The 14,638-nt window shown below is 32.0% G+C and overlaps 1 protein-coding gene across 1 annotated transcript in view; it reads left to right on the top strand.

Annotated features, from left to right (window-relative positions):
• Nucleotides 1–14,638, top strand: part of FAM172A (family with sequence similarity 172 member A) — a 424,226-nt gene that overhangs the window by 96,791 nt on the left and 312,797 nt on the right. Inside the window, exons 5-6 of the mRNA XM_007078915.3 lie at nucleotides 8,389–8,454; nucleotides 13,359–13,550. Coding sequence (XP_007078977.1) covers nucleotides 8,389–8,454; nucleotides 13,359–13,550 — 258 coding nt within the window. The remainder of the gene's footprint in view (nucleotides 1–8,388; nucleotides 8,455–13,358; nucleotides 13,551–14,638) is intronic.

Here is a 14,638-nt window from a genome sequence, read left to right as displayed (position 1 = left end):
TATTCAGTGAGCTGCATACTCTGTTGCTGTCATCATTCTAACGTCCAAATCATTCCACATTTGGCCAGAAGGATTCTTGTCAAGCAGTTTTTTGTGTTCTTTTAACATTTATTCATTGCTGTTTCAGTATAACCTACTTTTTGGTACAAAAAAAACCCTTTTTTTCAGATTTCAATTTTCTGTCCACCAAACCCCAAATCAACCTCTTCTCTTAGGATTTTTGGTTCCTTCTAATGGAGAATGGCATATAAAGCCCAAGCTTCTGAATCAACCCTCTCTCCAATGAGCTTTGGTTACTTTTATTAGAAAAACGTTTACATATGTATACATACATAAATATACCACACACACACCAAGATCTGTGCCTTGGTGGCTTTGTCATTGCTTAGTCTCTCAGCAAATGTGTTTGTGTCTGTGCATATACATGCATATGTATATTGCTAGTTTTTAGTCTCTGTAGATAGGTCAGTATCGAAATAAATAAGATATATATATATATATGTATATGTGCTTGGGTGTGTATACACTCATGTAGATATACACCTATATCATCTTATCTATATGGATGGATATACACTAAAACGTTGGATGGCGAGTAACTTGTTCTGCATGTGTTCTGCAAGACGAGCAAACATTTATAATTTTAACTTTAGATAAACGAGCAATGTCTTTCAATAATTAGTATGTGATGCTGAATGTCAATGTCTTTCAATAATTAGTATGTGATGCTGAATGTCACATGATCACAACTGAGCCAATGGCTCTTCTCTCTCTCTCTCCGGGATTGTGGGTAATCATCAATACAATGTTGCGTTTCCATGGTCCTCAAAAGGAGGCAAAAGCAAGTGTCATTGGATAGGTTCCTTGTTAAACTTGCAAGGAAAGAAAAAGATTCCATCGAGCCAATAGGTAGCAGTGAATCCATTAGTGATAGTAAAAGGCATCCTACACAATAACTCTCTTCTCTCTGATTTCCCTCACACCAGCCACAAAGGTTCTCAAGGGTAAGTGCAGGTTATTTGTTTATTTTTCTGTATATTTTGTATTTTCTTTTTTAGTTTGTATTATATTACAGTATTGTAATCATTTTTATATGAATATTTTTTGGGTTGTGGAATGAATCATCTGAGTTTCCATTATTTTTTCTGGGGAAATTCACTTTGATATACAAGTGCTTTGGATTACAAGCATGTTTCCGCAATGAATTATGCTCACAAACCAAGGTTTTATTGTATTTGTAAATTTTAAATACATATTAAAATATATGAGATACACACAACACAACAAATAGAAGTGCATATACTGATATCAAGAAATTTTTAATTAATCAAAGCTCAGGTGAAGCCCTAAGACAGAATAATGAGACCTTAGAAAGGAGGGAACTGTAGGTGATTTCTTTCTACTAAGCTCTTAGTGCATTCACCAAACCACAACCTCAAAAACTGAAGGGAGATGACTTTTCTCAGAGGTAGCTAAGAATCTCCTACCCACTTCCTAGGCCAGTAACATGAAACTGATGCTGAATTACACTCTTACAGTTAGCACTATAAAGTGACTAGGTATCTTATATCTATGAGGATGTAGAGATAGTAATTAAGAAGGAGTTGAGGCTGGAGGGGCTGTAGAAGTGGCATACTCTGGAAACTAGTATTTCATTCAGTGTTTCTGACAATAAAAGTACTACAGATGCTCAAATTACCTAGTGGTAAAAGTCACTCTCAAAACAACATAAACTAGATTTGGAATCAGCCATGCTGAATTTTAGCTGCAATATTTTTGCAAATAAACAGCAAATAAAATATTATAAAATGCCCCAAATTAAACTCTATCTTGTTCATATTAGCTACTGTTTTTCACCTTAAAATCTGAGAACACCATGTGTATTGTATCAAATATTTTAGTCTGAAATTTATGAGACTAAGAAATCCCCAGAAAGAATTGGGAGGATAAATGAGTAGTCAACTGGGTTACAAGGCTCTCTTTTTTAGGCTTGTTTCTGCTATTTCAGTAGTGAATAATTAGAGAAAAATAAAAATCAACAAAAGATTATTGGGTACCTAATCCCACTTTTGTGTGAGGTATAATCAAGTGCAAGCTATAGTCTTTATTCTCAAGGAATGTAATCAAGTAGAGGAAATAAGACTTAAAGAGGTAGTATTCTGAATTGGTGAAAGATTCAGGAAGAACACTGAGTCCTCAAGAAGATTAATAAGACAAAATTCACACCTAGACATGATAGTGAATCTGAAGTCCATGAAAGATATAGAGAACATTATAAAAGAAACCAGAGAATGAAGCCTGATTACCTACAAGCTCAGTTAGACCCATAGCAGAAGTTTTCACTGCAACTATGAAAACCAGAAAATACTGGAGAAAATAATTATTGATCTAGAATTTTATGCCCAAATAAAGCTATCCATTGTTGAGCCCTAAAAGTAAAAGTTACATTGAATATTTCTAACTTTCTGTTTTGGGGACAACATGTTCTAAGTCAAGTCATTGCTTAGAGCTAAAATTCCCTACCAATTGCACTTTATTTGTTTAGAAACAAAATGAGTAAGACTGATTTATTAAAAACCATGGAGTTTTTTATTCTTAATTAAAAAAAAATTTTTTTTGTTTTTCTTTTGATGAACACACATCTTCATTGTGGCCTCTTTTCTCCGTTTAATTGTGGAGTTTGCTCTGTTAATCTTCAGGTCGATTTCTGGGGTGTTTAGGAGGATTTGATAGTTATCTAGTTGTGTTTGTGGGACTAGACGAGCCTAGGGTCCTCCTAGTCCACTGCCATCTTGCTCAAAACATCCCCACCTTGGAGCTTCTTAAGTGTTATTTTTATTAATAAGTGAAGTGGAACTGAACAACACATAATAGATATAATTTAGAATGGATTGTGTTAAAAGCAAAACTCTCTCCAAAATATTGTCAAACTTCCAATATGGTAAAACCTCATAATATCAAACTTTTTTTACATTTGTGATACATTTATAAGTCACACTTCTACACTGACTTCTCTTGACTTATTTGTGAAATCAGAGCTTTCTAATTAAATGAATAATATTAAAAGGAGATGCTTAGGTAGAACTAAGCTGTTTTCAACTGTTCTATAAATATCTATTTAATAAAAATACCATGTACATTATTATGTTAAGTAGGAACTGAGAGTAAACCGTTGCTTTACTGTAAAAATCATTTAATTTCATTCTGTCATTTAGAACTAGATTTTTACCAGGTTGATTAGCCTAAGGCTCTTTAAAAGCTGTTCCTTTTAAAACATTTTAAAATTCAAATTTTATTAATTCATAATTCAGGTAGGTAACCCATGGAGTCTATTTTCTGATGTTTTCTTTGATTGCAGGAGGCAGAGATATAGTTAAATCTTTCAGAATTTTTCTTTCAGTTCATTTTATTTACCTTTGCACCTCAAATCAGGATACTCTTAACATTTAGTTATTCTCTTTAGGGGTATATATGACTAACAATTTATGAGGTTTGTCGTTTTGTGTTTTGGGCTGAAGTTCTTACTCTTCTAATAAGCCCAATAGACAAGTTTTTATCTTATATTTTTAATAAAGTTGTGAAATAAAAATTGTTATTGCTGTGAGTCAATCAGGCCAAATTTAGTTTATTGCTAATGAGAGGATTTTCTTCAGAGTAAGAAAGAACGGAAGCTTTACAATTTAGTAAAGTGAACTTTATATTTTCACTTATTTATATTAATTCTCTTTTAACCAGTCATATCTCTTGTCGTATATGTTTATCATCTCACTTAATTTCTTAAATCCAGTTCCAAAAGGGTCTGAAATGTATTCTGGGTAGCTTCTTAGTGTCACCCACTGTACTCCCCCACGCCACCAGAATAATTTTAGTGCTTTTGTAGTGGTAAAGGGTACCAGTGTTCACTTCTTGTTTAAGGATCAGAAATAAAGCTGAAATGTATGAGATACATTATAAACACACAGCAATTGCTCAATAAGTCTCTAAGGTAAATTTATTGCAGAGTGAACATATCTTTTCTGTTGGAAGTACCTCATTGAGAGTGTATATCAGACTTCATTTTCCTTCCTTCTGTGGCCTATTTCTTTGATCATTCCTCCTCACTTTGTTAAAACTTTGTTTAGTTTCTAGATCAATTAGCCCTGAGCTAGAAAAAGTTAGACTCTAATTCCTTAGAAAGCATTATTCTCTTGGTAGCCAACAATCAATTTCATGAATATATAGTCTTAAAATTATTTTTCTATCTTTTCCATGGTGGTTTTATTTTTGTATATCTGGCTTCTTCTTAGGAATTAAAAGAAATCCAGGAAAATTGTCAGTAGTAATTTTTTTCTTTCTGCTGTTCCTTTCAAGTAACAGCATACTGTTTCACAGGTAGTGCCAGTATTTATAACAGAGTGTTCTCAGTTTCTGTCTCCCGTAACTAATAACCTTGCTGTCGTTCATTTTACTTTTCTATAAGCTATAATCACAAAATACATTCTAGCTGTTATTTTGCACAAACTGTTATCTGTTAGATCAATTAAGAATAAGAAAATTTTAAAAAGTATATTTTACCTTTATTGGTTCTTTCTCTCATACTATTCCTTTCTTTAGGTACATTCTGACCTATATAATTTTCTTTCCCTCTGAATAATTTCTTATAGTGTGTTTTGCAAGGCAGTTCTACTTGCAAAAAAATTCCCTCAATTTTTTTTTGTCTGAGAAAGTCTATTTCTCTTTCATTTTTGAAGCATGATTTTATTGGATACAGAATTTTAGATTGATGGGTTTTTTTCTTTCAACACTCAATATTTCAGTCCTCTTGCTTACATTGTTTCTAAGAGAAGTGTGATGTAATTCTTATCCTTTTTCTTCTCTAGCTAAATTCCCCCACATTCCCCACTTCTCCAAATCCCCCTTGTCCCTGGTGCACCTTCTTTCCCGATACTTTCTTTGTATTTGGTTTTGTGCAGTTTTAATATGATAAAACTAGTTATTGTTTTTGGTACTTATCTTTTTTGGAGTTCTCTATACTACCTGAATCTGTAGTTTTGTGTCTGTCATTAACTTTGGGTTCTGAGCCATTATTTTACTTCACATAGTTCTTTTATTCCTTTCTTTTTATCCTCCTTCGGGTATTCCCATTATACATATGTTAAACCTGTTACAATTGTCCCACTCACATAAACTGTTCCACTTTTTCATTGTTTTTTTTTCTCTTTACATTTTTGTTTTGGAAGTGTCTATTGACATATCTGGAAACTCTGATTCTTTTTTTTTTTTTTTCCCCTCAGCCATGTCCAATTTATTGATGAGTGCATAAAAGGCATTCTTTATTTTTGTTATGTGTTTTTTATTTAGCATTTCTTTTTAATTCTTTCATAGAGTTTCCATCTCTCTGCTTACATATTTACCTATTCTTTTATATTGCCCACTTTTTCCAGTAAATTCTTCAGCATGTAATCATAGTTGTTTTAAATTCTAAGTCTGATAATTCCAAATTTTCTGCCCTGAGTCTGGTTCTGATGCTCGATTTATGTCTTCAGACTGTTTCTTTTTGTCTGTTATTATGGCTGGTTATTTTTTGTTGAAACCTGGGCATGCTGTTTTGGGTAAAAGGAACTTTGGTAGGTGGATCATTAGTTTGAAGTTTTATGTTCATCTGGCTAAGAGTTAGGTTGTGTTTTCTATTTGCTATATAGCTTTCGTGTCCAAGGCTAAAATTTCCTCTGCTTAGTTTCTATCTTCCTTCTTTGAGTTTTCCTAGAGACCTTAAATAGGGTGTGACTCCTACAGTTCTTTAGCTATAACTCCCTGTTATTTTATAGGAACACTACAGATTTGAGGATCATGTAGTGAGGTGTGGGAGGAAATATTCTATTCTTCATTAGGTCTCAGTCTTTTAGGGAGACTGAATTGGGCATTTCCCTTCCCTCATGTCAATTAGGCTCTGGTAAAATAGTTTCTCTTATGGGCAGGCCTTATTAAGGAAGACAGAAAGGTCTAGAATATTTTTAAATGATTACTTTTCCCTTACCACTGCTAGAAGCAGAAAGGGATTTTTCTCTAGTCTTCACAGAGAGAACTTAGTAGGACTCCTAGAAATAAAATTCACGAAAGTTTGGAGACTCTGTCTTTAAGGCTGTACCCCTACTGTTTTTAATTCTTAAGCTAGTGTTTGAATTGTTTTATATTATGGTGTAGAGGAAAGTTGAGAATTAATTGTAATATTGTATTTCATATTGACAAGGTATGAACTGCTGAAATAGTTTAATTATTGAATTCTCAAATTACATCTCTGAAGTATTTTGCTTAGTGGTAGAAGTCATTTGGGTTTGAACTAAGTTTAATTGGTTTTATTATTGCTTTCAATGTAAGGATTTTTTGTTATTCATAGGTAATAGGAAATTTTTGGAAATTATAAGCTACTCATTTTAGCTAATCTCATTTAGTTATTTTTCTTGAAGTGACAGAGCATTATATGACTTCATACATACTTTTGTCTGACCCTACATATTTTTAGTTTATTTTTTTCAGTTTACAACACTGCTGCCTTCAGGTAACAGTATAATGAACATAATTTTAACTACTACATTAAGATATGGGAATACTATTTGATTAGTAACTATTAATTACTGCCTCATTCTAGTGTAGTGAGTGTTGTAGCATTTGAAATTATCATTATTAGTCAAGGAAGCGATGTTCTAGCATGCATCTACTATACTCTTTCAAAATGAATTAATAGATATACATAGAAGAAAGGATTTTGACCTCCTTCAAGAAAGCAGGATAGTCTGTTTTAGATTACAGAATACAGCACCAAAGCAATTGACATCTTAATTTTCTAAAAAAAAAAAAAAATCATCTTCTTATTTTGCTTCATAAAATTTGACTTTTAATTATGTTGCTGCTAAAATTATCCTCTGAGATATTGTGCATAGATGATTAAAGATTTTTTTTTTTTGAGGGAACGACACTCCTTAAAATGACCATTGAAATCTATTAAATCATTGCTTTTACTCAGCATCTCTTTCCTCATTCTCTTTCCTGTTCTTCATAGAAATAGTACATTAGCTTTCTAGTTTTGCAGTAACAAATTACTGTAAATTCAATGGCTTAAAACCACACAAATATACTACCTCCTACTTCTGTAGGTCAGAGGTTCAGTATGATTGTCACCAGACTGAAACCAAGGTATGCACAGGCTATATTCTTTTTTGGAGGCTCTAGGAGAGAATCCACTTACTGCTTATTTGAGTTGTTGGCAGAATTCAGTTCCTTGTAAATACAGAACTGAGGTCTTGTTTTCTTACTGGCTGTTTAAAGGTTATCGTGCCTTTTAGAAGCCACCACATTTGGTTTATGGTCTCCTTCCTCCAACTTCAAAACCAGCAATGACCATTCAAGGTCTTTTCACTTTACATCCCTTTCTTCTTCTATGATCTTCCACTTTTAAGGAGTTAAAGGATTAGATTGGGCCAATTTGGATAATCCAGGAAAATCTCCCCATCTCTGGTCCTTCACCTTAATCATATCTGCAAAGTTCCTTTTACCATGTAACATAAAATATGAATAGGTTCCAGGAGTTAGAGTGTGGACATCTTTGGGGAACTGTGTTTCTGCCTGCTGCAAACAATAATACTAACTGGTGCCAGATTTTTCTGGAATAATTTTCCTTTTTTTTTGTTTAGAATACCTCTGACCTTTTACTTTTTGATTCAGTAAATACAAAAGAGGTGTTAGAATTTAGTCAAGATACAAATTCCTATATGGAAATACAAATCAGATACTATTCCTATATGGAAATTGTAGGGAAATAGGTTCTAGAAACACTGAAAAAAGCAGAGTATTGCCTTGAAAAGCAGAAAGTCCTTGTATATTTTTGTGAGTTTATATTAAGTGGCCCTAAATTTTAGTATTAAGGTTCACAGTTATTCACACAGCAGCAAGAAGTATGCCATCACAGGTAATCAGTAAGAAGTCTCCAAATTTAGTATCAAAACTTTTCAGTTATGAAATAAGTAAATACTAGGGATGTAGTGTACAACATGATCACTATGTCGGATACATAGAGGAGTTTTTAAGAGAATAAATCCTAAGGGTTCTCATCACAAGGAGAAAGTTTTTTTCCTTTTTAAAATTTTTGTTCTTTATTTTCTTTTTGTTTTATCTACATGAGAAGTTGGAGGTTAGCTGAACCTGTCGTAATCATCTCACAGTATATGTAGATGAAACCATCATGCTGTAATGCCTTAAACTTACAGAGATGGATGTCAATTATTTCTCAATAAAACTGGAGGGAAAACATTCAAAGATAGAAACTCATTCAGAGTAATAACATAATAATTCATGTGGGTTTTGATAATGGATGACATTACATCTTAATGTGTTTTTTCCCCCCCTACCTAGATCATCACGAAATATGTATATGAGCTCCTGGAAAAGGACTGTAATTTGAAAAAAATCTCTATACCAGTAAGTCCTGTTTTTAAAAATGCTTAAACTTCCAAATGAGTTAGTTTTCAATTCAGGAGAAAATGGTTATATTAGTTTTACGGTGGTAAGTTTAAATGTTAAGGTTCTAATATGTTGATATGATAATGATAATATTAAATACATCTGTATACCGCATTTCATTGTGCACAATAGTTCTTTGAAAGTAGTACTTTTAAATGTAGAGGCAAAAAATACTAATAACCAGACTTTTTTGAAAAAGGTGATGCATTTAAAAGGACTACCCCATCTGCCCGTTCTCATTTAATTTATATAATTTATTTTTACTTACATATTTGAAGTAAACTAAGGTACTTATTGTTGCACTACAAATACACCATCTCTTTAAATATTTCTTGATTGTTTATATTTTTATGTCCATGTTATTTCCTCTGGATATTCCCAAATTCATTCCTCATGCTTCCTTGTTTTTGCAGAGCATTCTTTTCAAATTTTGTACATTTTGCCATTTTATAGTGAAAAAGTTTGAGATTTGTTTTCAGTATCAAATTTGCAAAAAAGTGTTTTAATGTAAAACCTGAAATAGTAAGTGAAAAACTGAAGAAATAGTAATCTTATATGTGAAATGATGGTGGTATTAGATTACATGATCCTTGATATTGCTGACAACTCTCTGATTTTATGATATATAAAAATCTAGAAGGCTTAATGAATAATTAATTTAAGGCACAAAACTGTGCATATAATTACTTTGTTTACATGAAATTTTGCATGAGATTTTTAAATTCCTTGGATAATGTTACTCTATGAATTGGAGCATTTGAGGATTTCTTAATAATATTTATCCTCACAAATTAATTCATACTTCAATATTTAAAAGGAAAATCTATCTTATATTTAGTTTTACATAAGTAAGCTAAAATGCTAGGTCACAATGCTAATCATTTATTCATTTATTCAACAAATATTTGTTTAAGTGTCTTTTAGGTCTGGGCACTGTTCCAAGTGCTTGTGATGTACTAGTGAATAATATATCATTCTGTGCAATAGCTACACTAACCCTCATTTATTTGAAAACTTTTCTTCCTTTTGTTCAGTCTACCTTTCTTGTTAATTTTATTTCTTTCAAAGTTTCTGAAGAATGATATTTAAAGAGACTTAGGTTTATTTATTGTTACAACACAATTAATATTGAGTCATTTAAGTCTGTAATACTTGCAGTTACACGGAACTTTTAAACTCACTTCTGTCCCTTAGATTTCCAGGAGAAATCAGAAGATAATTGGCCTGTAGATTATGTTATATGATTAAGTTTTACTATTTTATTTATAGAAAGCCTGGGATGAGATTTAAGAAGACTTTGTTTTATAGATCTGATTATTTTCCTCTCATTTAAATTTAGACTATAAAGCTAATTAACATAGAAAAAGCTTTACACTAGATGAGACGTATAGTAAGTGTCATGTCCATTTTTGGTTAGCAAAGATTTCCTGATTTCATGAACTGAAAAGAAACCAAAGTTTTTTGGTTTGTTTTAGGAAATTAATATCTCTCCTCAAATTGCCATCATATATTTTATATAGTTGTGAAATTTTTCTTGTGTAATTATTTTCTCCTGAGTTCTCTTAAATCCCAAAGCCAACATTGAAAGTGTCTTTTTTTCTTTTGTTTTGTTTTGTTTTGTTTTGTTTTGTTTTGTATCAGAGTTGTTCTTTTTATTATAGGAATAGCACCCAAGTTTTTTTTCCTCTGATGATGAACTAAGTTTTAGTTTTATAGAACTATTTAATAAGGAAAGAGAGACTCTTCTCTTTTCTTCCCTTTTTTTTTTCTTTTCATAAATAACAACACCCTGTGGAAACCCATGATCTGATGGTAAAGATGATGATCATGTATTATGTTTACTCTCTACCCTACATATATTCTCATGTACACGTTATTCTCAATTGTAGTGTCTCACACTTGTGTAGAATTTTAGATTACATAAATTAATAACTTGATTATAAATTTTTGTTCATTTTATTCAGTCATATTTAAATAATCATCACAGTTAGTGGGGTTCATGAGTATCCTAAAGTGAATGGTTAACTGCTAAAAATTGTTCTCACTGATCAGTTGGTCTTTGAATTTGATTGGTCAGTAAAGTGAGGTAGTGCACTAGAATGACTTTTATATGCATTCCTTAATGAAAGCTCAGTTAATGAATTACCACTGTTTGAAGACAATGGCCGGAACAGCCAGTTTCAAACTTAATTAAGCTAATGATGAAAATTATGTTTTAACCATATAGATATTGTACTGTTTAAACTTAGCACTAACTTTATACAGAGAAAGTTATAGATACCAACTTTAAGAATTCTGTGTTGAATTCAGATGAATATAAGCCAGTGACTATCTCAAATACTGCTCTTACTCCTTAATCATTAATACCACTACATTTCTCATTTTCATTGTTTTTTTTCCCCCTGAATATTCTGGTGTTTTCGTGTTTTTAAAGTCAGTTCTTCTGCACGTTCCAGTAAAACTTTTATTCATCTATTCACGGCTACCTTAATTTGCAGCCCTTTAAATATTCTTGAACAGCATTGTAATATACAAAACACATCTTTATCTTCTGAAAATAAGCACTCTTCCAGTTTTCAAGTGATTACTGTGGAATTTAAAGTGCCAACATTCCATTGCTTAAAAAGTTGACTCAGTTCCTTGTTAACAGGGTACTTAGTCAAAGAGAGAAAGAAATAGTGATCAGAACCTAGTAGAAAGTCTACAGCTTTAGAGTTTTGGGGTTTTTTTTTTATTTGTTTGTTTTTTCTATTAAGATAAACAGATGTCCATTTCCATAGCCATTCCAGGATCCGTTAAGGCCTCAATGATTTTAAGAGGTATTTTATTTGTGCACATTTAGGCATACTCTTTGGTAAATGAATGACTGGGAACCTCTTTGACCTCTGTTTTATGATACACTGACAGCTTTGCTGTTTAATTTTTCTTTTCTTCTTTCCACTTCCCTTTTTTAAAAAAGCCATTTTAACGAGTGATTCCTCTTTTTTTATATAACATTCTTTGGTAAAAAGGAATTTTCTTCTCACATTTGGTTTTCTCCATCTCTCATCTACTTCCCTTCCTCTCACTTCAGTCAGACCTGCTGTCAGCATCATAATCTGGACATCGCATGCAAGAGAAGCTAATGTGACTGCTTGACACTTCATACTTCTCTTCCTGCATACTTAATTGCTACTAATATAGAGCTATGTTTTTTTTTAATCTTTTTAATGTTTATTTTTGAGAGACAGAGCGTGAGTGAGGGAGGGGCAGAGAGAGATGGAGACAGAATCCAAAGCAGGATCCAATCTCTGAGCTGTCAGCACAGAGCCTGATGTGATGCTCAAACCACAAACTGTGAGATCATGACCTGAGCTGAAGTTGGACGCTTAACCAAGTGAGCCACCAGGCACCCCCACAGTTATATCTTTTTAATTCTTAGCATTGTGTAGCTCTTTTAAAATTCCTTATAGTCATATATCATTTTCATCTCCATATTTTAAGGAGGTCACTGGTGATGCTTGATAACATTCCTTATTCCAAAAGTTTATTCATTCCTTTATTTACTGAGTGCCTACAATGTGCCAGCCTCTCTTTTAGGCATTGTGAATGTAGCTGGATCCAAACAGAAAAGTCCATGCCTTCCTGGACTTGCATTCTAGTGGTGGGAGAAGATGGTTAATAAACAATTATAATACATATATAAAGTAAAGCATGCGATATATTAGACTGTGCTATGTACTATGAAGGAAAATAAAACAGAATGGGGCTAGAGAATTCTTGGGGAGATATTTAAAATAGGGTGGTCAGGAAAGGCTTCACTGAGGAAGGGATTTTTTTCCAGCCCTGTGGCTGTGCTCTTCTTGCTGAAATAATTGCTTTTTGTGCTGTTTACACAAATGGCTACCAGTCTGTTTTAGAATTAGAGAAATTTTAATATTTTTCTCTTCCCAGGAATAGTGACTGGGAACATTTAGAATCTAGGACATTTTTTTTTGGTGTCTAGAGTTTTTGTCTATTTTTTAGTTTCATAAATTTATGAATATCTAATATTGATAAGTGAAGAGCTGTTTCATTATATAGTATGTGGATTGACTTTCTTTATTTGAGGATGTGTATGACCAGGCACCTAGACTTTAGCTTCTGGCTTTGACATCTGCACAAGAGCTTCCATTCCTAGTCAATAAGGTTATAGGAATACATAAATAATATTCCTTCAGAAAATAATTGTTATATGAGCCTGTGTTCACATTCTGAAGGAAATTTCAAAGGCCACTGACATAGAATAGTAGGTGATTGAATTTTTAAATAGTTCCCTCTCTCCCCTTTTAAAAACTTAGTAGTATTCATGGGTAGTATGTGATTTTCCAATAGGTATATCATCCTATTGGGTTTTCCTGTTTTCTGTTATAGGTGCAATATACTTCTGTGATAGAATTATAGACTCACTAGTTGTGTGATTTGGGGCAAGTTATTTAAACTCCTTAGGCCTCAATTTCTTTATCTGTAAACGAGTATAATAATAGTACAACCTTAATGAGATTGTGATTGAGACAAACATTTACCATAGTATCTAGACCATAGGAAGCTTTAAAAAAAATCAGTTACTCTCATTTGTATTATAATACTAAACCTATAACATAGAGAGATATATTTCAAATGTTCTTTTGCATATTACTATCATGTCTTTTATGCTCACCCACCTCATGTGTAATTGTTAATCTCTAATAAATAATGAATATTTTAATTTTTTTAAAGGTTTTTACTTCTATAATTCTGGAATAGCCATTCTATAATTTATGGTAGCCATGAGTTGTTTTCTCATTTATGCCTTTGCTTGATCAGAAAACATTTATTTATTACTTAATTTTTTTTAATTACAGGTAGATGCCACTGAGAGTGAACCAAAGAGTTTTATCTTTATGAGTGAGGATGCTTTGACAAATCCACAGAAACTGATGGTTTTAATTCATGGTAGTGGTGTTGTCAGGGCAGGTCAGTGGGCTAGAAGGCTTATTATAAATGAAGATCTGGACAGTGGCACACAGATACCTTTTATTAAGAGAGCTATGGATGTAAGTGCAATTTCTTTTATATTTTTTTGACATTTTATAGCTCTGTTTTATTATAAGTTATTTTATCCTGTCTCTTCAAAAGTACATTCTAAACATAATCCTATCTTTAAATTGTTTTTTATTTGTAGTGAAAAATTATCCTGTATTATTTTGCAGTTACAATGAAAAAATGGTATCTTAAGTGTACACAAATGTAGATAATGTCTTTGGGATGAATATGATTATTCTAAATTTATTATTATGTGATATATCACTTAAATTATCAAATACTTATCAGTATTATTTAAAATACTTATAAAAATATCAAGATGGCTTTTGGAAATCGTTGCCTACTTAAGTAAGAAGCTAAAGGAAATCTACTTGAAATTAATCTCTTATTCTGTAAAAGAAGAGTTAGAATAAGTCAGTGTTTGTTATTTCTTTTAAAAACACCAGAGCTCACAAATAAAATGCTTTAAGCATTAGACAAAGACCTGTAAAATGGTAAATTGAAATATTTATTGAAATACTTTATTCTTATTTGAATTCTACCTTTTCAGAAACTGGTATTTTAAAATTGTATTCAAGGTTTTCTTTCCTATAATCGTGAAATTGTTTTTTTCTCACCTAGCGTTGTTACATCTTAATGTTTGGCTGCTTTTTTTTGTTTGTTTGTTTTTTTTAACTGTCTCATTCTTAAGTTCTTCAGTGAACAGGCAAATTTTGCAAAGTATATGTTTCTTTCAGATATGAATAGAGATTTTCTTCAGAAAAAAGGAAAGTGCTATCTTGTAGAAGAAGATTTCATTTAAGAACTTAAAGTTATTTAGGAATATATGTGTACATGTATGCATTATAGGAGCTACATTATTACATTTTTGTAATTACAATGGGAGAGGAATTATTTGAAACATTGATGATTGCAAAGGTCAAACATATGTTTCCTGCTCTGTTACCTCTGAAATGATAAAATTAAGGCCCATCCCAGCTGGACTCTATTTTTATTAATAGATTTTAAGGCCCTTAAAATGCTTCAGGTAGAATTTCTTGGGTTAATTGTGTATTTTTTTTTCAGCCTTCATGGATATGCAGAGAACAAAAGACGTTAC

The sequence above is a fragment of the Panthera tigris genome, chromosome A1, assembly GCF_018350195.1.
Source record: "Panthera tigris isolate Pti1 chromosome A1, P.tigris_Pti1_mat1.1, whole genome shotgun sequence".
Taxonomy (NCBI): domain Eukaryota; kingdom Metazoa; phylum Chordata; class Mammalia; order Carnivora; family Felidae; genus Panthera; species Panthera tigris.
Note: the sequence above shows the minus strand (reverse complement) of the source record. Positions and strands in the feature narration are given on the sequence as shown.